At 40.1% G+C, this 24,290-nt stretch overlaps 1 protein-coding gene across 2 annotated transcripts in view; it reads right to left on the bottom strand.

Annotated features, from left to right (window-relative positions):
- Nucleotides 1–519: 519 nt before the first annotated feature.
- The window catches only part of CFAP54 (cilia and flagella associated protein 54), a 317,324-nt gene continuing 293,553 nt past the window's right edge, over nucleotides 520–24,290 (bottom strand). For both annotated transcript variants that reach the window (XM_032874281.1, XM_032874282.1), the window contains 2 exons: nucleotides 23,676–23,750; nucleotides 520–755 (listed from right to left, as the gene is read on the bottom strand). In XM_032874281.1, coding sequence (XP_032730172.1) covers nucleotides 636–755; nucleotides 23,676–23,750 — 195 coding nt within the window. In that variant the 3' untranslated portion in view covers nucleotides 520–635. The remainder of the gene's footprint in view (nucleotides 756–23,675; nucleotides 23,751–24,290) is intronic.

Genomic DNA, 24,290 nt, shown 5'->3' with positions numbered 1-24,290 from the left:
CTTGAAAGCATTCTCTCTCCCACAAATTTATAAACTCCATTCTCTGGCCAAAGGATCTGGAAGCCCTCACTGCATAAGAGCCGTCACTATCCTAATGGCTTCTCTGCAAGACCCAAACTTCATTTCGGATGAAGGTATAGTCATCAGGCAATTTCTTTTTCTGAATTCAATGGAAAATATTTTGTTCTTTTCTCTTTCTCTTTCATTGCAGCATAGTTTCCTGCTGGAGGAGAGTAGTACTGTCCTCCCAGTTACAGCTATCAAAAGTTCTTCAGTTGTTTCATATTCCCTGGGGGCAAAATTGGGCCCAGCTGAGACCCACAGTTTTAATCCAATCTTGTTCCATGAACACATCTAAAGACAACCTACATGTGAGCTATATAAACATGGGAATAGTTGCACGGGACACACACGTATTTCTATGAATAGTTCTGTAGGACGGTTTTAATAAGCTGCAGCATTGTCATCTAATTCAGATACAATTTAAGACATCACTCAAAACTACAATTTTTGAGGAAATTTAGCTTATGTAAGAAACCATTTTATTTTGCTTGTTATAAGAAGACCAAAAAGTATTCAAACCAAGAAAAACAGCATCAGTTACATCCTTTATAAGGTTAGTTATGTAAAGAACATTAGGGAATGATGGACACCATCCAGTTGAAAAGCCTTCCTCCTGATATAATACAACCATTCGCGAGGTCAAAAAGTCTCTCAAGATTGAATATAGATGGCAGCGAGATATCGAATGGGACCTGAGAAAAAGCAGAAATTGTTCATGAAATGCATCGTTTCAAACTGGCTGAAGTTCTCAAACATATAAATACCAATTCCATACAATGGTTTTATATGAAAGATATTTAACTCTTGCCTCAGGCAAAATACAAAGTTTCATATCTCTGCATGGCTGAAATGTCACACTTGTCATTCTAGATCCTATTAAGATTCATAGATTAGGGGAGCCTGGGTGGCTCAGTGGGTTAATCCTCTGCCTTCAGCCCAGGTCATGATCCCAGGGTCCTGGGATCGAGCCCCGCATCCAGCTCTCTGCTCAGTGGGAAGCCTGCTTCCTCCTCTCTCTCTGCCTGCCTCTCTGCCTACTTGTGATCTCTCTGTCAAATAAATAAATAAAATCTTTAAAAAAAAAGATTCATAGATTAGCCTATAAAACAGCAGATATTTTAGAAATACGGACTATCTGCATCTCTATAATCACTGTATATGATTCTAATGGCAGGACTTTGGCCCTATTCCTAACAAAATGCTTTCTTCCGTAACAGGCTGCCCAGTTGACAGATGTCCCTGTCTTTGAGCTTCAGTCTTGCCACAGTGACAAGTTATGTTTGGTACTCGTTCATTCTCTCTGAAATAGGCACCGGGTTACCATGCTGAAAACTAGTGCAGTCCAAGTCACCTGAACAGAAGGAAAGATGGAAAATAAGACTGCCTTTATGATCATAGCAATGATTATTTCACTGAGAGAGAAGCAGGAAGGAGAGGTAATAAACAGGAAGGAACTTTCACGTTTCCTGGGGACCTACTTTATGCAGATCTAGATACTTTGGAAGATGAATGAGCAAATGTCACGTAGAATGACCACAACAGATTAGAGATGCTTGTGGGCCTAAATTCTGGTAAGAAATTAGAAGACAAATTTTATTAATTTCTTGTCAAATTATTAAATGAAGCTTTTATTCTTAAGAAAACACAGGAAACCTAAACATGGAGGCTGGTTTTTATTTCTTTTTCTTCATTTCACTGGATTAAAATAGGACAAAAGTATTCCAGTGCTTTCTATAACTTAACATAATAAATAAGTGGAAAAACATGTACATGTTTATAATGTCCTCCTTTCTCACTCAATCCTGAAGTAGTATTACCAGTTTGAGGGACATCTTTCCAAGACTTTTAAAATTCTCTTACGAATGTATATTCATGTGGGTTTTTTCTTCTCCCTTTTTTCTTTCTTTTTTTTTTTTTTTTTTGGAAATAGGATAACTAGGTTTCCATTATTTGCTTTTTCAATTACCAATATGTAAGGGAAATCCCTCTTTAATCAATTCAGGGAGGCAGAATAACTACATGGAGTTTAAGAGTGTGTTTTCCGGAGTGAGACTGTTTTGGTTCAAATTCAGTCCTCACCACATACCAGCTAGGTGAGCTTGAGTAAAGTATTTGATCTGTTTGAATTTTAACCTCATCATCCATAAAATAGAAGTAATATTGTATTGTTATTGTTATTACAACATATTGTTGTTACAAGATGGAATGAGTTTATACATACAAAATACTCAGAATGGTGCCTCACACACAATGAACACATAACAAAGGGTACGCATTACTGTCATCGTCAAACACATTTTTCTCCATGGCTACGTAACAATGCATGAGATGGCCGTGTCCTATTGTTCAATCACTCCTCATAAAGGTTCTTTCTAATTTTTGTACATGTTTGTTTATTCATATACATCCTTGGGCGTAGATGCTTCTATTTCCGTACTGCTGATACCTCAAGATGGTTTGGTTTAGTCAAAGGGTGTTTACATTTTACATTTTAATGTTTCTTGCCAGATTACTTTCCAAATGAGTTATAGTAATTAACACTTCAACCGGAAATATATGGATGTATGGATAACCAGTTGACCCAGATCTATTTGTTGAAAAGACTTTCTTTCCTCAATGCACTGCAAAGTCACCTCTGACATAAGCCACGGGACCGAATATGCATGGATCTCTTTCTGGACTGTATTTTGTTCCATCGGTCTATGTCTATACTTACTCCAATCCCACACTGTTATTACAGCTTTTTCATAAGACTAGATAACTAGAAGTGTAATTCCATTAGCTTTGTTCTTTTTTTGGATGGTTTTGGCTCTTCCAGGTCCTTTGCATTTCTATGTAAATTTTCTGATACGACTGTAAATGATTGTTTTTCAAATCTGTCACTTATAATTTTTTCCTGCTGTATAGAAATTAAGTTTACTTTTACATTCATATGCATAGAGTAACTTTGCTAAATTCACTTACTCATTCTAAGAGTGTATCTGAAGACTATTTTGGATTTTCTATGTCTATAAATAATAAGAATTTTATTCCTTCCTTTCTCACACTTACACCTTTCTGTTTTCTTCCTTTACTTCACTGGCTGAAAATCCCCGTGCAGTATTAATTAGAAATGATGACAGGATGTCATAAACATATGATTAATTGACTTTTCAACTCATGGAAAAGGGAAAGGTTTATTTAAAAAATGGCTTTGTAAAAGTATCTACTACTGGGAGCCTGGGTGGCTCAGTGGGTTAAAGCCTCTGCCTTCAGCTTGGGTCATGATCCCAAGGTCCTGGGATCAAGCCCTGCATCGGGCTCTCTGCTCAGTGGAGAGCCTGCTTCCCCCTCTCTCTCTCTCTGCCTGCCTCTCTGCCTACTTGTAATCTCTGTCTGTCAAATAAATAAATAAAATCTTTAAGAAAAAAAAAGTTTCTACTACTAAAATTCATTCTTTTTTTTTTTTTACTTACATCCTCTACTATTTTTGTTAAATTTATTCCTAAGCATTTTATAGTTTTGTTATTTTGAATGTTTTAAAGTTTTAAAATTTCTATTTAAAATGATTATCCTTGGGACACCTGGCTGGCTCACTTAGTAAAGCATATTGAGTCTTGATCTCACTGTTGTGAGTTTGAGCCCCATGCTGGGTACAGGGATTACTTAAAAATAAAATCTTTCTTTAAAAATGGTTTTTCTTAGTAGAAAGAAAGTTATTAATTTTTATATCAGCCACTTTATCAGAGTCTCTTAATCTAGTCATTTTTAAAATGCTTACACTTTGGTTTTGCAGTTGTATCATTTACAAAAAAATATAATTTTGTTATTTCTTAGTATTTATGTTACTGATTTTATTCTTTTGCCTCACTGCAATAGCTAAAAATTTCAAAGTAATATTGATTCCTAGAAGTGTTACAGAGTCCTGTTACTGCTAAAACTTCTACTTAAATTAGGAATAGAAAGTAACCACCTAAACATGTTCCAGGTAATTTATGAAATTTTATTTTATTAAACAGTAAAGTTAAAAAGCCACTGTCATCAAAAACATGGAGTCCAGTTTTTAAAAATGTTGAGTTAGGTGAAAATGTGAAATTTATTTCACACCCAAAGTACATCAATGCTATAAACATTATGAGAATCTGAATGAGCTTCAAGAAGTCAGAGCTATATCTTTTTCCCAGAGAGTTCAAGATTTACAAATTAGAATTTACAAGATTTCAAATAAAATGATAGAGTTAAAAGGTAAAGTGTTTCTTTAGACTTGTTTCTTGATTTGTATCTGCTCAATTGATACCTAGACATTTAAAGTAAGCCCACATTGGGACGCCTGGGTAGTTCAGTTGGTTGAGCGACTGCCTTCGGCTCAGGTCATGATCCCAGCAGCCTTGGATCGAGTCCCTCCCTCGTGGGGCTCCTTGCTCGGCGGGGAGCCTGCTTCTGCCTCTGCCTGCCACTCTATCTGCCTGTGCTCGCTCGCTCTCTTTCCCTCCCTCTCTCTGACAAATAAATAAATAAAAGTCTTTAAAGTAATCCCGCATAATGTTTTATAATGTGAATACACCCATGAACCTCAGAGAATTTTGCTTAAAGATTGATTTATTTATTTGAGGATGAGGAGGAGCAGAGGGAGGAGAGACTCTCAAGCAGACTCCCCATTGAGCGGAGCCTGACCTGGGGCTCAATCTCTGGACCCTGAGATCATGACCTGAGTCAAAGTCAAGAGTTAGTTAGTTGTTTAATCCACTGGGCCACCCAGGCACCCCAGAGGCTCAGAGACTTTCAGTAACTTACCCAAACTCCCTCAGCTAGTACATATCAGAGCCAGGACCTATACGCCTGACTCTTCAGAACACGTTCCTAACCACTCTGTGTACGGCCTCCCCCCTGCTGCCCAGCAGTCCTCTGAGCTCCCCTGCAACCATGTACAGCCACCCTGGAAAGCCCCTTCTCTCTGTGGCCTCTCCTCCCACTCCCACCTGACTCCTGTCTCTTACTCCCTCACACAGGCTCTATGGCACTCTGGACCCTCTTCCTGTTTTGATATTTGGAAATTTTATGGAAGGTTCTAGGGCTTCCATATGGAATTTCTCAAGTGAAGTTAAACTTAGGTGAAATTGCTGAATTTCTTGTTTTCTTTTCTTTTCTTTTTCTTTTTTCTTTTTTGTCATACAACAGAGAAAGGATTGGCAATCCTATAATCATGGGGGAGTCTTTTATGTCTTTTGTAAGTAGCTTTGAGTCTGAATTGTCCTGGATAAATTACCAAGGAGTCCTGGCTCCTTTTCGTGGCTCAAGAAAGGCTCTGTGGAGAGAAAGGAAGAAAACAGCCTGGCAGGTAAGCAGAGTGAATTAATTCAAGTAGGTTATGTTTTAAGGGGCAATATTAGAGAAGCAGAGATAGTTCTGCTTGGAAAGGATAGAAGTTGGAAATAAGAGGAAAGGAAAAAAGATAATCAAGTTGGGGTGCATCGACGGGGTTCACTGCCAGGACTTGAGTTTGTCTGGGGGAGTTCTGAACGTCACTGGAGAGTTAAAGGTTATTTGCCAATGCTATATTTTATATGAGTTTCCGCATGAAAACTAGATTCTATCATAATGAAAGATTTTATTACTTCTGTTCTTTTGCTCCAATAACTTTCCTTGACTGAAAGAGAAATTATATAGTCTTCAAAGTATCTATGGTTTTTCTCAATCCAGTGAGTTTTTATTGAGCACCTACATTGAGGAATTTTCTTGCTTCTCTCTCAGCACAATGTCAGTTGCCTTTTTGTAGATTCCACGTGTTAATGACCCAGAAGGAGGGGAGGGAGAATGCTGAATTCCCACTACTCCATAACGTCTGCCTCCTCTTGTAATTGGTAAGTGGGTTTTCAAAAACTATGGGCTTTGTGATATGGATGGATTTAACTTTGCCTCCTTTCAAGAACTTTTAAACACAGAACCAGATCCATGGGGGGAAAAAGGTTTAAAAGCCTCAAAGTAGGAAAACAAATGCTGTTTTCATCCAGCATTCTCACATGTAAGTTTCTGTATCCTGTTATAGTTCTATCTCAACACATCCCCTGAGTCTTCGAAGTTAATAATTTATTGTGTTTTTTTTTTTCAGATGGGAAAAACATGCATTCCAAAGTAGGAAGGATAATATGATACTAGTTTACTTGAGAATCAATATTATGAATGACTGGTGACCCCGCAGTTGGAGTTCTAGATGAGAGGGAACTAGAGAGATTTGGCTTCACTGTACTTCATATAATCAAGAGAATCCCACCACCAACAGTAATAGATATTATCTCCCCAATCTAACAGATACAGCACCCAACTCTTAAGAAGGTGAGAAGGGCTCGTATACAACTCTGCCAGACCACAGGAAATTTCACACTTTGCTGAGAACAAAATTATCTTTTCCAGCACTTTAATCTTGTGTTAATAAAACTTTAAATATGACAGAAAAAGGGTTCTTTTTTTAACATAATACGAGGTCAAAAGGTCATCCTGGTAAGATGGTAGAAATCTTTTAAAATTAAATTTTAAAGAAATAACATTATTATAAAGACATCTTGCAGAGAACAAGAAAATTAGAAATTAAAGATGGGATATGGGAGAGAAAGCATTTGTACTGAGAATTGGTTCAAATATTATACGATCTAAAAATAGGATTGATTCTTCCTACATTATCATCATCACCACTGCTATGGTCACTGTGTGACCACTGAGCCTTGGCTGTATATGGCATTTCCTTGAGCTCTGGAACAGAGTTCCTTTTAATAAAGGACAATTCTTGCGCAGGCACATTGTCCCACATGCGCAGGAAACTGAGTGTTTCAGTCAAGCCAGAAACAGTTCAGCAACATTTAGGGGCCCTGTCTCCCTTCTTATATCTAAGTAGATGCCAAAAATGTTTTGAATAATGGCCTCTTTGTTGGACTACATAGAGAATGCCTCTCTAAGGAAAGATATATTGAGGGGGACTACATCCACCGGGTGTATGTTGAAAAATCAATTTTAGGATATGCTCATAGTTTACACTTGTGGTATAATAAAAAATAAGTAATTGGTTTTTTTCCCAGATTCTGGCATAAAGCTCATAAAACCGCTGGAAATTTTCCTTTGTGTGGTAATAAGATAACTATGGAAGGAAGGGGTCTGGTAACTTTAGGATGGAGCTGGTCACCAGGAAAACCAACCATGTGATTGGAGGGTTGGAATTTTCAGCCCCAGGCCCTGATTTCTGAGAAAAGGAGCAGGGCTGGAGATTGAATTTGATCACAGTAGCCAACCATTTAATCAATCGGGGCCATGTAATAAAATCTTCACAGAAACCCCATAACCACAGGTTTCAAGGAACTCCTTGGTTGGTGAACACAGTGATGTGCTGGGAGGGTGGGGAGCCCCGAGAGGGCATGGAAGCTCTGCCCCTTTCCACCTCCCATATCTTGTCCTTATCCATCTCTTCTATTTGTTCCTCAATTGTATCCTTTATAATAAACTAATAATTGCAAGCAAAGTGCTTTCCTGAGTTCTGTGACTCATTCTAGTGAATTATCGAATGGGAGGGGATGTCAAGGGAACTCTCAAATTTGCAGTCTGCAGAGCACAAGTGTGGATAGCCTGGGCACTTCATTGGTAGCTGGCATTGGAAGTGGGGGCAGCCTTGGATTAAGCCTTTCATCTGTGGAGTCTAGGCTAACTCTGGGTAGTAGTGTTAGAACTGAATTGAATGCTTAGACGCCCAGCTGGTGTCAGCAAATTGCAGAATCTGTTGGTATCAGGAAAAAACACCTAACAGTCCTATCTGGTATGTAAATTAGGGAGGTGCTCAGCTAGTGAGTGTCTTTGGGCCTTTGGGGCTTTCTACACTCCCCTTCCTCTTTACAGCTATTCCAGCTCCCTTCACACCCCTTCCCAGGCCAAGCTGAGCCACTCCTCAGTGAAAAGTGATGGAGCTGGCGGTGATATCTCCATTACGGGTATATGCTTTTTATAGGGAACTATTTAAGAAAACAATCCTGGAAGGTCAAAAGAGATTCTTAAGAAAAAAGCAAAAGTTTAGGCTGTACACATCAGGCTTGTTCTAACTGCTCAAGAGTCTAAGGCCCAGAGAAAAGAGTCTTTGAAATATGACACCCTATTGTGCAGGAAGAGAGCTGCTCTCTCCCTTTCTCTCCAGGAAGGTATTTTTCACCATATAAAGAACTAATATAGGGTCTCAAACAGGGCAAATCCCCGTTAAAATACCAAAAGCTCTAATCAGAACAGGAAGGATGAGTTATGCAACCAACAATGAAGTGCTTGGGGCATAAAGGCTAGAAGCAAGTTCATGGCCAGTGGTTCAGTGCTTATAATCAGGGCTTTGGGGGAAGAGTGAAAGTTTCTTGGAGAGAGGATTTAATGGAAATGCCTGTATTCAGTGTGTTACAAAACTAATGCCTGTTTCTCATTCTCGGTGGAAATGTAAGAGTATAAATTCTGATATGGTACTTAGGGGTGATTACATCACTTTACATCATTGCCTTTATTTTTGGAAGATCGTTTTAAAGCTTTACTGAGTCCTTGCTTTTCCTACTCTGAAAATAGACATCTTCTAAGAAAGGAAGTCTGCATTTGTTGAGGTTTGAAAATAAGCTAGAGTCTTTGTTTTACAGTTTATTTCATCTGTAAATTAACTGTTAAATGGAGGTCAAGAGAAAATGGGATTGAGCTATGCGGTCACATTGTAGAATGCAGTTTTAATCATGATTGGGTGACATGTGTATGATGTTTTCCCCTTACTTCTCTATCGGAAAATAAACTTCAAGCCAGAGTATTCTTCCTAGTTCCTTTGGAACTCTTCTAATACCAAAAATAAGGATAATTGAGGACTCATGTATTCATCACTAGTCAGGGATTTTATTTTTATTTTTTTTTAACTCAGTGCTGAGGTTCAGACTCCTGAGAGACAGACTCTGAGATGGAACTCAGCTTCCAGGAAGGTCATTAGGAAATACTCTTGGGATCAACACCCACGGGGAAGGGAAAGGCAGCAGGCTGAGCAGAGAAAGAAGATAGGCTACAATGCAGTCACAGGGAAGGGCTCAGCCAACACCATGGGGGTTCTGAAGCTGGGATGCCCCTTCAGAGCTGTGGGAGGTGGGTTGGGTCTTTGCACCCCATATCACCAGTAATCAGATGCTGACCTCCCCCAAGGAAGAGGCCAGCTCCTTTCACCATGCACAATTCCAGGACAGGGTTGAGAACTGAGGGCTGTTAGCATATTTCCCAGAGCTGGGAAAATGAGCTCTTCAGTCCTGAAAGGGAGATCTGGGCGGTTCAGGGAAGGGCCAAGACAGGCACAAATATTTAATTCAGTGATTAACTATAGAACCATTAAACAACTAGCAATATGGCAAAAACCATACGAGTATATAACTGATACAACCCAAAGGGAGATTCGAAGTAATAGCTATGTAAGAATTCATATATCGGATTTCCAGATGCTGCTTTTCTGGGTCATGGTAAAACAAGCTTAATACATTTCCAGTATAACTCCTATTAATCACTTTATTTGATTACCCAGAGGAACAGTCCCCCTTTTGAAATATGAGGAGAAGAATCAGGAAATCAAGAGTAGGAAGAAGATTCAGAAACAACTTCTTCCCTCAAATAATACCTTCCCATAATCTTAAATATAGAGACATTCAATAATTTCACCTAAGCTTAACTTTACTTGAGAAATTCCATATAGAAGCCCTAGAACCTTCCATAAAAGTTTCAAAGCTGGAAAATGGTCCAGAGTGCCACAGAGAGAATAGGAGACTGCAGTCAGGTGGGAGAGGGAGAAGAGGCTGCAGGGACCAGGGGCTTTCCAGGGTGGCCACCCCTGGTTGGGGGAAGGAGCTCAGAAGACAGTTGGGCATCAGGGGAGAGGCCATACAGCAGAGTGGTTAGGAACATGTTCTGAGGAGCCAGTCTGCCCGTGTGTAGATCTTCTAACACTAACTAGCTGAGGGAACCTGGGCAAGTCACTTAAATTTTTCACATGTTATATACGGATAATAAGAGTATCTACCTTGGGATGCCTGGGTGGCTCAGTGGGTTTAAGCCTCTGCCTTCGGCTCAGGTCATGGTCCCAGGGTCCTGGGATTGAGCCCTTCATCGGGCTCCCTGCTCAGCAGGAAGCCTTCTTCTCCCTCTCCCACTCCCCCTGCTTGTGTTCCCTCTCTCGCTGTCTGTCAAATAAATAAACAAAATCTTAAATAATAATAGGAATAATAGTATCTACCATAACTAGAAACAGAAATCCAAGGTCACATGCTGAACTTTACAATGTTTGTACATATTCATGTCTGATTGATGCTGTGACAAACTGTTGACAAACCTAGTGGCTTACAACAACATAATCTGTTCTCTTACAGTTCTGGAGAAAAAAAAAATCTGAATTTAGTTTCCCTGTACAAAAATCAAGGTGTCAGCAGGGCTGGTTCTTTCTGGGGGCTGTAAATGGAGAATCTGTGGTCTTTTCCCTTTGTAGCTTCTAGAGACCACCTGTTCCCTTCGATTTGTAGCCTCTACAGCATTCATGCCAGGTCTGCTTCCTTCATCACAACCTTCTCCTGTTGTTGTCAAATCTCCCTCTGCCCCCCTTGTATAAGGATACTGCGACTACATTTAGGGTCCACCTGGATAAGCCAGAATAATCTCCCCATCTCGATACTGTTAACTTAATCACATATGCAAAGCACTTTTTGTCATACCAGGTAAGGTTCTAGGGATTAGGATGTAGGTATCTTTGGGGGGGAGGGCCATGATTCAGCCTATTACATGGGCGATTAAATGATATGGTTTAGTTCATAAGAATATCATATTTATATCCTATCTGCTCAACAGAGTCTTGGTAGCTGGAGTTATTGCACTGTTTCTCTTTAAAAATTCATGGCATTATTTGCAACAACATGGATGGAGCTGGAAAGTATAATGCCAAGTGAGGTAAGTCAGTCAGAGAAAGATGCCATATGATTTCACTCATATGTGAAATTTAAGAAACAAAACAAATGAACGAGAGAAAGAGAGAGAGAGAAACCAAGAAACAGACTCTTAACTATAGAGAACTGAGGGTTATCAGAGGGGATGCAGGGGATGGTGGTGGGTGAAATAGGTGATGGAGAAGAAGGGTACATTTATCATGATGAGCATGGCATAATGTATAGAGTTGCTGAATTACCATATTGTACATCTGGAACTAATATAACACTGAACGTTATCTATACTGGAATTAAAATTATATATATATAATTATAAAATTATATATATATAATTATAAAATTATATATATATATATATTTATTTAGTGTTCACTAAAATACATATTTGTCCCTCTAAAATTCTCTATGTGCCTGCATAGCAGGTTGAAGCCAATACGATATGAACAGAAATTATGATAGTCATTCCATGCTGGCTCTTGGAAATAGTTATCCTAATTTATTGCCTAAACTGGGACACTTTCTGAGAATAAAAGGAAAGTATATTAAGCATCTTTCCACATCAACAGGTATACGTTATGAGTGCTACAGGCAAACTGAGGTGCATGGTGGCCCTACTTAAAAGCATCCAGTGAAGTCCTCTAGCTCTCCTCTCCTGCAGTGGTGACCTTGGAGGCCACGAGGTCCAGACAGCATGGCTAATAAGTAGAAGGAGAGTTGTTCCACCCTCACAGAACTTTGCATAAGAAAGAAAAGAACCTTTATTGCCATGGAGATTTGGGGATTGTGGGCACAGCATAACCCAGCCCATCCTGTCTAGAACACGTGTGCTTTGGCAAGTCTGGCAAGTTTGTCCTCTCCTTATCATATGGGGTGGAGGGAGGGAAGCGGCTGCCATCAGAGTAAGGGTTTAACTCCTCTTAAAGGTCAGGACTTTGAATCTCAGCAGCAAACTTAGAGGAATAAATGCTATAAGCGGGTACACTGAAGCTGTGCTCCCTCCTGAAGGGCTCTATCCAGTCTGCCTATGGGCTTTTGACCAGGGATGTAGAAGTGAAAACCCCAGAGTTCAAACAATACTTGGCATTTCCTGATTTGTTTTATGACAGGAATCACAGGGCTTATAGTCTGGCAAATAGATACAAAAGGCTCTTTTTGTTCTTAATTGTTTTCATTTTTTAGATTTTTTTAATTAATTTTATTATGTTACAATGAATCATGGAACACTACATCAGAAACTAATGATGTACTGTATGGTGAATAACATAACTTTTTTTTTTTTTTTTTTTTTTTTTACTTGAGAGAGAGAAAAGGGTCAGAAGGAGAAGGAGAAGCAGGATCCCCACTGAGCAAGGAACCTGACCCCGGGCTCCATCCCAGGACCCCAGGATCATGACCGGAGCCAAAGGCAGACACTTAACAGCTTAACCAACTGAGCCACCCAGGCGCCCCAGGAGGAGACTCTTTTTTTAGAACAAAGTCTCGACAAAGAACATGAACTAAAGTTCGTATTTTGTTCATGGGACTTTGTTGTTTAGAACCAAAGCCTGACAGGCTTTGTTCATAGATTCCACTTGCAGCAGCAGGTCCCGTGCGGGGCCTGGAAAGAAAAGCTGCTCACACTGACTTCTTGATTCAGCTCGGCAAACACGGCAAGCTCCCTGCAAACCACTCTCACAATATGGCCAACACTGCCCGGCAACGTCTAATAGAAAGTCTAACAAAGTTTGCAATTTACAAAGGAATTTCACATAAATCCTTTCCCAGAACTCTTTTTAGAATTTCTAATTTAAGCAATCAACCTCGTGTGTCAATATTAATAAAAGAGTATGCAGAAGAAGGGGGCAAGAGGAAAACAACAGGCAGGAGAAGGAGGAAGGATGGAAGGAGGTGGAGTGGAAATTCACCACTGAGCTTCCCTGAACATCTATAGGCATTATGTCCCAGGTACTGCATCAGGAACTTCGGGCTCTGGATAATTCTGTGGCCACAATAAAATGTGCCAATGTTCGTAAGAATTTTTTGGCTCATCCAGAAGTGTAGTCTAATAGCTCTCTGGGGAATTAACACTGAGTGAAAAAAATGAAAACCCCCAAAAGGGTTACATAGTGAATGGTTCCTTTTATATAACATTCTTAAAAAGACAAAATTATAGACATGGAGAATAGAGTAGTAATTGTCAGAAATCAGGTATAGCGGTGGGGGGTCCTTGTAGTGACAAAATTGTTCTGTAACCTGACTATAAATGTCAGCGTCTTGGTTATGATATCCTATCATTCTGCAAGATGTTAACCACTGGGGACAACTGGGCGAAGGGTACACAGGATCTCTCTATATTATTTCTTATAATTGCAAGTAAATCTATAATGATCTCAAAACAAAAAGTTTAATTAAAGAAAAGGATGGCTGAAAAATAATAATACATCTATTAAGTGCCCATTTACTGTTCTGAAAATTAGCAAATATTTAGATAGGCTGAAAGCCACTAAAGAAGGAAGTTTCCAATGGTCAGATGAACAAAGACTCATTTCACATTAAGGCAGGAAAAAAGAAAGATGACCACAACGTATCGAATGCTTACCACTGGCGTTACACTGTCCCACTATGAAATGCATTGAATGCTTTTTTGAACGTAATTCTCCGTGAGGAGAACCTACAGACAAGAAACTGAAGTGCTGCGAAGTAAAGTAACCTGCTCACAGTCATGCAATCAATAGATGGTGGAACCAAGAATTAACTCATGTTTTTATCCAAGATACATTCCTTCCAAATGTATCCGCCTTAGCAGAATCTAACAGCCCTGGGGTCGTTAAGGATTAATGACTTGTCCACAGGGGGCAAAACTGGACAAGAGCTTGTACCAAGCGGTCTTCCTATCCTACTGGGCTCTCGCAGGTGGCTGAGAAAAAAACATAATGGCATTAGCTGCCTGAGATACAAGCAAAATAAGAGCAAAAATCTCGAATGGCTAGTGTCCTAAGTATTAAGGAGGAAAATGGGTAAATTTACACCTGCTCCTTCTTGGTGGGTTTATTTTAATATGAAAACATTTGTGCAGAGAAATTCCAAAGCTTACTAGTTGACAGCTATATGAGGCAAAGTCAGTATCTCTGAAAATGGAAATATAATCTCATTGCTAAGGGTACAATTTTTTAATCAAGGCAAAAGGTTCTGCAAAATGAATGAGGTAAATGAAACTGTTTACCTCCATTTTTAGCAAAATGGAAAGCAGTAAACAGATCTGCTAATTATACCCCTGCCTTTCACCTCCTTTGAAGATACCCAAAGTGACTAAACTTCAGGAAGTCATCCCTTTGGTTAGGAAATGCAGTTTTATCCTGAATGAGGCCAGGCTTGCTTGATCCAGCAGTATACACACTGCTTGCCACTTAGAAAGTAAATACACAATATCAGGTTCATGATTATATTTTGGTTTAAATTACATCCAAGTATCATTATACCAGCAAATTGCATGTCTCACAAAAGTAGGACCAGTCCTTTGAGCACAGAGAACACAAAGACTCTGGTTCCATGATGAGCGGGAACGTATTTCACCTTGACACTATTGCTGGCAAATCTCTAAGAGATGAGCATTTTGAAAACGCTATAAACAGCTTAGCCTTTTCTTAGCATTTTGAAGAGCACATTAATAGCCTGGCCTTTTCTTAAGGGCTTTCTTTTTCCCTTAGCCAAATTTGACAGCTAGAAGTGAACAGTGAGAGGATGGAATCAAAGTCAGGGCTATGTTTTAAAAGCAGTGTGGAACTGATGTCATTCGGTATTGTCTTCAAAAGAATATAAGAATATTAAGTGGATGTCTCATGAACTTACACACAAAGGATACTCTTCACTTGAGGACAGAATGATAATGTCTCAGAGAAGAAAGATGTAATTCAGATGCCCATAAAATCTATTCAGACAGCTCTTGGCTGGTACCAAAAAAAAAAGAAAAAAGAAAAGGCTGAAGAAGAAGAAAAAGAAAAGGAAATCTGCAACTCTCAACTCCACCAAAAGAAGTTATAGTTATTAGTAAAATTAATTTTTAAAGACATAATAAACAGTTACTGTAGAATATGTAAAACCTTAAGCCCAGTGCTGTAAATGACAGTTTAAAAGACCACATGGTTATTGTCACCATTTGGAAAGTTTTGTTAAAAAAAAAAAGAGGCATAGGGTAATGTAATGAAATTAGCCAAAGGAAATTAAATAGCTTGGCATCAGCGTCTAAGATTTAACAGCCTAAAAAACAAGTGAAGTGGGAACTGTCCCGCATAAATAGGGACACCTGAAACCCCATTCACCACCCAGAAAAGCTGCATTCGGTCATTTCCAAGGGTGCTTTGACAACCCACCTGGTTTATCTTCTACCCTCTCTGTAGAAATGCACAGCAGTTTCTGGGTCGCTACACAGCATATCTGGGGAGAGTTGCCAATTAATTTTAAAAGCTGCCTAAGCGGGTTGCCAGGAGCGGCCTCCAGTCAGAGTAGGAAGAAGCCAACAAATTGGGAGTGCTCTGCTGGATGTTGGGGCTGATTGCATTTTCCCAAAATGGCTGCAACAATAACTCCCAACCCCATGCCCTTCTTACAGTTTGACCTTGACACTCTGCCCATCAAGAGGTAGAATCTACATTCAGCCTTGAACCTGGGTGGATTTGGGACTAACAGGGAGAAGGCATTATGTGGCTTAAAAAGCTGGGGCAGAAACAGTGCTAGAGCTTCTGCCTGGTTCTCTTGGGAGGCTCATTCTTGAAACCCAGACGCTATACTGTGCTGAAGCCCAACTGACCACACAGAGGCCACATGTCACGTTCTGGCCCATAGCCTACTCGGTGTCCCCAGCCCTCAGCCCCAAGCCAACTGCCAGCACCAAGCACCAAAGCAAACTAGACTTTGAGCCTTCAGGGATTCCAGCCCTCAGAATCTGAATCATTCCCAAAGTATGAGTCTTCCCAGCTGATGCTCTAGATACCATAGAATGAAGACAGATCCTTTCCAAATATTTAGTAAAATGTGGGTCATTTTATGCCATTGATTTTGGGGTGCTTTGTTAAATAGTAATAGTAATTGGAACAGAGGAAAATGGGACATGCATGTGGCTAAAAGTGATGCAAGCAGTCATTCCTAGCACTGGAATTCCTGTAGCCTCTCCTTCGGGAAGTACTCAGATGCTTTATGCTACGCATGTTTTCTACTACAGCCACTACTCTGCTTACAAGGGCCTAACTCCAAAGGAATTCACATGGCTCTGAGATGATCATAATGTTTTGCTTAGGATGGTGCCAGGCACTATCTAAGAGTTTATGTGGATTAACTCACTTAATCCACACAACAAACCCATGAGCTAAGTACTTTTTTTTTTTTTTTTTAATTTAAAGTAGACTCCACGCCCAGCGCAGAGATAACTCCAGGCCTGAACTCACAACCCTGAGATCGAGACCTGAACTGAGGCCAAGAGTCGAAAGCTCAATCAACTGAGCCACCCAGATGCCTGGAGCTAAGTATAATTTTTATTCCCACCCTACAAATAGGGAAACAGAAGCAGGGAGGATAAACCACCCGCCAAGGTCACACAACTAGCGACATCAGGGCTGGGTTGGGATTTGGAGCCAGGCAGTTGGATCCCAAGCTTGTCCACTCACGACCACTCACTCATTCTCCCTCAGCCACCTATGGCTCAGTCCAGCCCCTTCCGCTGATGGCCAAGAGGGCCCAGACTGAAAAGGGGGACACTGCTGGCTTCAGTGTGATGATCATGGCTAGAGCCCAGGCTCTGGAGTCTGCCAGTCTTCACTGGGACAGTTACTAGCTGTGTGACTTGGGGCAGGTCTTTTAACCTCTGTTAGTCTCTTTCTTCCCACTTTTATGCGAAACAGTCACCCATTTTAAAACCACGACCATCATCTTTGTTAAGCATTAGCCCCATTCCTTCTCTCTAAACGGTCTTCAGGGCAAGGACTCTGTCTTTCTCACCTGGGATTCCTCCTTTGGGGCCGGCACGGTGCCATGCACCCAGCGCAGCTTGCAGCTGAGCTCACGTTGGCTTGTTCTTTTTTTTTTTTTTAAACTTCTATCTTCATTTCTGTCTCCAGGGCTTTGGGGATTTGTTCCATTCTTTCCATCCCCATGAATAAAGCCATAAATCATGCCTTTACCACTGAACCTAGGGCTTGAGCTTTCTGCCTTGTCTTTCAAAGGTCTTCCTAGTCAGAGGAAAAGGCTTTCATGGGCACCCTTGATCATGTTTATATCTACCTAAGGATTCTCTACTGCCTTCCAATCATTTTCCAAAGTAATTAAAACTCCGAACCATCGACCACAGGAGCTTCTACTAACTTGATTTCTTATAGGGAATTATTGAACCCCTCTTAAAGGATATCACAGGGAATTTCTCACCTTCAGAATTATGTCAAGATAATAGAAGAATATTAACTGAGATTATTACTGAGGAGGGGCGTCTGGCCCCCAGGCCTCTGTGCTATCCTGTACTGTAATTACTTTGTATTTGTCTGTCTCCCCCACCAAACCAAAGGCGGGGGCTCCAGCTGTTTCTTCTGTATCCCAATGTCCAGTCCAATAGCTGGCAAAGAGGATGCAGTTGCCAGATGTTTACTATTCAAATGCATGGAGATGATGAACCCAAAGTCACTGGTAATGTCTGGACTAGAACTGCAACCCAGGGGGATCTCTGGAAGATGCATCAAGAGCATTCGTTCATTTCACAAACATTTATTAAAAACCTCTGTGAGAGCCAGCAGTGGGCAGGGCAATGAGCATAAAAATGTAATAAGATCCAGTCTTATTATATAAAACCCAATCTGCTCTCCTAGGGGAGACCAATATGGAAGCACATCATTAGAACGCATTTTGATAAGAGCTAAGTACAGGGATCTAAACCCTGGGCCTGAGAGGCAGTGATAACGAGGCAGTCTGGGTTAGGTTAACACATTAGGGTGGGTTATTTCCCATTTTTACATGATAACAGAGCAAAAGATAAGATGCTAGCATTGTGGAATGATTCCCCAGCTCACAGGCAGGGTCATAAGGTCAAAAGGGGTCATAACCGTAAAGGTGGTCACATGGTAGAATCAATACGTCAGACATAAAATTAAAGATGCTAATGACTAAACTAAGATAGGTTAATATATCTGTGACTCTGTGTCTCCCTCTACCTGTTCTTCTGCCCTCTTCATACTTCTTACCCAAACCTTCTTAAAGATAATAATTATTTTAGTGACCAGCCTATGGTTGGTGTCAATATCTGATCCAAAATACATCAAAAAATGATCATTTTAGGAATCAGAAATAAGGGAACGTGTGCGCACTAAATTCAGCCACGTGAAAAGGAATGCACATGGATAATGTACGTAAAAATGTCATGGAAGTCCTTAGAACTTATCTGTCACTAAGGATTTTTTTTTATCTTAAATTCAGGTTATTTTTAAGGAAATATATTGCATAATTAAACTATTTTATGCGCAGCTGGGGCTTGAGAAACAATGGCAGACATCAGGCCATCTTGGTGCCCTTTCAGAGTGGAAGGGAGGAGTTTGGGGATCTATTATGAGGTAAATTCATGGCTATGAAGCCTCTCCCATGCTCTCAGCTGCCTTGCTAGTACTCTCCTCTAGCATTGGCCTCTATTGGCATTTTCCTCTCCTGTGTCCAGGAAGGCAAGGGGGCTAGAGAAAACCCACAAGCCAAGCCACCTGGTGCCCCCCACAAATGTATTATCTGTAAATCTCCATGTGGCCTTTGATTCTCTTATCTGTCCTTGCTCAGCTTCCTCGCTCAACACACCCAACGACTGACTGTGAATACTCAACACCTTCCTCTTTCTCTTGGAAGACCATGCTCTCCACCCCCGACCTTGCTCCACAGCAGGTAAACTTGCCTTCACTTTGTGAAGAAAGTGAAAACCTCTGGGTGTGAACTCCCTCAGCTTCTCCCACCCTTTTCTTCCACTCAGTCACACTCCCTCCCACCTTCATGGGCTACCCCCAAGACACAGAGAAAGAGGTGTCTTTCCTCTGTTCCCAGTCCGCTCTGTTGCTCACGCTGTCAATGTCTCTGTGTTCCCAGCCTCTCCAAAGGCCCTCCTCCACAGTCTGTCCTTATCTCTTCTAAGAGGCATCCTCCTCCCCTCTTAGTCCTTTCCCCTCCTCACAGCTCCGTTCCTAGTCCCCTCCTGACCAGCTCCCTCCCGCTGTTTCTCCACCCCTGCAGACGTCTCACCCAAACCTTCCTGAAGATTCATCTATACCTGCAACTTTCACACTCTCATTCCTCAATTCTCTGTAGCATCGGCTCCCTATTCTAATGAAACATTCACTGGGTATAACTTAGGGATGCAGACCTCAGACTGAAGCAGGACTGTCTTTGACTCCTGCCTCCACCACTTACAAGGTGTGAGATCCTGAACATGCTGCTTAATTTCTTCATTTCTAATGTGGGGATAATAATAATAACCATCTTCACAGAACTCTTGCAGTATTCAATGAAATACTTTATTTAAAACACTGAGTAGTGTCTGCACATACCATGTGCTCAATAAAAATTATTACTAGCAGTAGCATTTGCATTAATGATTATTATCATTATTATTTGGCACTATGCTAGGTCTAGCTAGAAATCCTGAACTAAAAGAAATCCTACCAAATTCATGCAGCCAAGAAAAACTAGTTCTAATCTTCTTATACAGTGAGACTTATCTCTTGGCTTAGAATCACCTTCTCCACCTTTGAATCAGGCTCTGCTCCTAGGAATTTCCTTCCATACTGATTCTGTATGACTCTGGTCAGTTACACACACACACACACACACACACACACACACACGCACACAGTAAATTTATTTGTATAATGTGAACCAATAGGAAAATACTTAATTTAGCTGAACACAGGGCCTTTAACCTCTGCTGCTTTTGCAGTGACAAAAGTAGCTACACACCAATGTCCTTGTGCAGCTGGGAGTCAATAATTACTGATGAGCAGACGGTTGCATATAATGACTGAGTCCTCCTCATGGTCAGTCACCGCAAGAACGGAAGGCATATTTTTAGCATCAGGACTGAATCCTACCTGACAACCTGGAAACTGCAATAATTTGAATCTATGTAGGCAAGGAAAGGATTACTTTGTTGTTAGTACACCCGAAATGAATTCTAATGGTCATTTAATCCCTTGTGATTACTCACTAAGAAGTTTATCATAGAGTGCTCATTTCCTTCCTCCATCTTCTTGCTTTTTTGGGTCACAGGCTGTGGATGGCGATAGTTGTTTTAATTAGGAAGACGCAGCATAGGCGAAGGCGATTGCAACAGGTGTGTTCAGTAAGGAACCAAATTGCACAGTGAGATCTCATCTCCGTGACAAATACGGCTTCACTAAGGCATGTCATTTTGTTTGTCTAACAATTTGCTTTTTTGGAACAGGCTTGGAAATTCCCATGCCCCACCCCAGCACAACTAGGTAAGGGTTGCTTTCAGGGGAGGTATCCGTATAGGGTTCAACTGGGGGGCTCCTTCTCTTGGACTGGTGGAGCCTTTCACTGCAGGGATCACAAGTCAGGATCCAGCACGCTGACCCAGTGCTTCTAGGATTCAACAGTGATGTGCATCACAAAGAAAATGCTTCCTGGTTCTTTCTCTCTCTCTCTTTTTTTTTTTTTTTAGATTTTTTTTTTTTAATGTAATCTTTATACCCAATGTGGGTCTAGAACTCACAACCCTGAGATCAAGAGTTGCATACTCCCACCGACTGAGCCAGCCAGGTGCCCTATCTTTGTCTTTAACACCATTCCTCTCCTTTTCTGTCAATATTTCAAAACAAATTTCGATTCTAAAAATCTCTTTGAAATTAGATGACTAGGGGATGAAGAATTCACACGCGGAAGGCATGACCACCAGTAGGGGTGGTGATGATGCCTAAAACAGCTAATAATTACCAAACATTTATTTGTGCGAGGCGCTATTCCAAATACTTAACATGTATTACTTCCTTTAGTCCTCACAGCTGTGAAGTGTTGGCATTATTACCCCCACTTTACATTTGAGAAAGCTGAAGCTCAGGGAAATTAAATAACTTGCCTGTGGTTGTACAACTAGTAAGATTCAAGGCGATGATTCCAACCCAGTTCTGTCAGATGCCCGAGCCCATTAGTGCTATATATCATGTGTCTTAAAATAGCAACTCCTCCTTCGGTGACCTATTTTTAACCATAGTTTGTATGAAATTAGATTAAACTTGATCTTTATTATAATGTCTCCCATGGTAAATCTATGTATTTCTATGATATGAAATTAGGTTCCCCTTTTAAAAAACAGGAAAAGGACATGAATGGCCAAATTTTTTTTAAAAAGTCAAATATTAAATTTCAGATATTTAAAAGTGGGGCGCCTGGATGGCTCAGTGGGTTAAAGCCTCTGTCTTCGGCTCAGGTCATGATCAGGTCCTGGGATCGAGTACCGCATTGGGCTCTCTGCTCTGCAGGGAGCCTGGTCCCCCTCCCCCCCGCCTGCCTCTCTGCCTACTTGTGATCTCTGTCAAATAAATAAATAAAATCTTAAAAAAAGAAAAACAAAACTAAAGAGACTTTGATTCAATTCAAGAAAGAGTAACCAAGTGATACATGGTGCTAGGCACTTTAAAGTATTCAAAAAATTAAGATAAGTACTGCTCCTTATCCAAGAAACTAATGATCCAGTGGGAGAAACACAGTGTAATATTTCAGTTCTTACTTCAAATATTATCTCCTAAGAGAGGTCTTCCTGGACTACTCTATCTAATCTCTTGCCCCATTTCCTGTTACCTTCTATCACAGGGGCTAGAAAACTTTTTTCCTATAAAGGGCCAGAAAATAAATAACTTAGTCTTTCTGGGCAATATGGTCTCTGTCAAAACTACCCAACTCTGCTGCTATAGCTCATAGCAGCTAGAGATCACAAATAAACAAACAAGCATGCTGTGTTCCAATAAATCTTTATTTACAAAATGGGCAGTGGGCCTGATGGAGTTCATAGGCTGTGGTTTGCTGACCTGACTCTACTCTAACATATAACTCCATTTTCTCTTTCATATCATTTAACAGAATCTGAAATTATCCTGCTTAGTGACTTACTATTATTTGCTATTTCCGTCCACAAAAATGGCAGCTCCAAGAGAGCAAGGTCTTTGCTGCTTGTTCACATCTGGCTCTCCAGGGTCTTAGAAAGGGCTTCCTGACACGTGCACAGCTCACCCTAAAGATTTGTGGACTGACTGACTGAGTGAGTACTATTTCACAAAAGGAGAAACACTGATTACCAACAAACATATAAACTTATATTTGGCCAGATGATTAGTAAATATGAAATAACTGAAAATGTCATCTTTTTCACTTACCATACCTAGAATGGTTAGCAAAAAGGAAGGAGGAAGACAAGGAAGAGAGGGAAAAGAAGAGGAAGGGGAAGAGAAAGGAGAGGTTGGGGAGGAGAGCCCATCTAGAGGAATACATGGGTAAACTGGCCCTCTCATCTACTGTCAGTGAGAGAGTGTAGATCCTGGGAGAACTGAAAGCAGATGCCTCTACACTCACGTTCAAAGCAGCATTATTTACAACAGCCAGAAGGGAGAAACAACTCAAATGACTACCTACAAAAGAACGGATAAATATACGTGGTACATCTGCAGAATGGGGTATTATCAAGCCTTAAGAAGGGATGAAGGAGTGACATGTGCTATAAGGATGAGCTTTGAAAACACTGAACTAAGTGGAATAAGCCAGCCATACAAGATGAGTATGCATGACTCCACCTACATTCAGGTGTCTAGGATGGGCAAATAGTACAGTAGAAACCAAAAGTAGAATGGAGGTTACCAGGAGCTGGGGGAAGAGGAAATGGGTAGTTATTATTTAATGGATACAAAATTTCTGTTTAGAATGGTGAGAAATTCTGGAGATGGATGGTGGAAATGGTTGCACAGCATTGTGAATTTACTTAATGCCACTAAACTGTATACTTAGAGATGTTTAAAAACATAAATTTTATATTATGTATATCCTACCATAATAAACAAGTATATATACTTTTTAACTCTAAAAACATACTCATAAGAAATAACTATGAGGAGATAATACAGAAGGGTGAAATATGTATATGCTAGAATCCATCAACCTCAAGATCCTTGAATAAAAATCTAGTTGTATAAATAGAGCCTGACAACAAATATACAAAAGGGACCATTATGCCATTATACAGGCATTAAACATGACAAGGTAGACTTTTCACATAAAAATATCTCCATAACACTACTGTTAAATAAAAAAAAAATCAAGCTATAGAATGCATGTACAGTAATAATTCCATTGATGTAAAAATTCTAATGTTTATTTATATGTGGAAAAAATTTGAGATATTCTCTAAAATGCCCATAGTTGGTTATTCTCTGAATAGCAGAGTTGAGATGATTTTAAAATTATCCTCTTTATAATTCTCTGTACTTGATTTTTTAACAAAGAATATTTTTAACCAAAACAACATGCTATTATAAACTCCTGTTTATCACTTTTTCACATTAATTAAGGAGGGTTAGGCCCTTGATACTTTCATAATAGATGTTTTCTGTATTTCTGTTTCCATAGCAACAATAATACTTGTGAGAGAATCAGATACATTTTCAAAAAGATACATACCTCAGACAATGGTCTTACATCTCCATCAGTCAAAAACAGATTTATTATTTCAGAGCAACATTCAATAATCATGTTCTAGAAATAAGAAGACAATAAGGTGAGGTTGAAATTACTGGTAAACTACTAGATATTTTAGTTATGAACTATTTCATTTGTCTTTTCTTGCATCACCACCTAACCCTAATTTCCAGGAGAAAACTAAGACTCATAGGTCACAATCCCTTATATAATTAAAATTATTTGAAAAGACACAGGATGGCCACAATAGATAAGATTTATTTAAGAATGATACATTATTTCATTGTTAAAATTCATATGTTACAGAATTCACACCAGAATAAAGTTTTAGAAAATCACTTTTCTTCTGAGAAGAGAACCGAGGGATAAAGAGATTCAAACCCCAGAAGGGGATTTTAGCAGAGAAGAATGGTTAAGAATTGAGAAAGAAACAGAGAGAGTAAATGAAAAGGAACCAAGAGTCTGTATCATACATTGTCCGTTGCTGGTGACACTGCCACACCCCCTACTGTGTGGACACAGCCATGTTTATGTGTAGACCTCTGACCCCAGATGGACCTACTCATGGGCAGGGATGAGTCAATCAGGTTCTCTATT

Source organism: Lontra canadensis, unplaced genomic scaffold (genome assembly GCF_010015895.1).
Source record: "Lontra canadensis isolate GAN:19392208 unplaced genomic scaffold, GSC_riverotter_1.0 scaffold52, whole genome shotgun sequence".
In the NCBI taxonomy this organism is placed as follows: Eukaryota; Metazoa; Chordata; class Mammalia; order Carnivora; family Mustelidae; genus Lontra; species Lontra canadensis.
The sequence above is the reverse complement of the archived record's forward strand: the minus strand, read 5'-3'. Positions and strand labels throughout refer to the sequence as shown.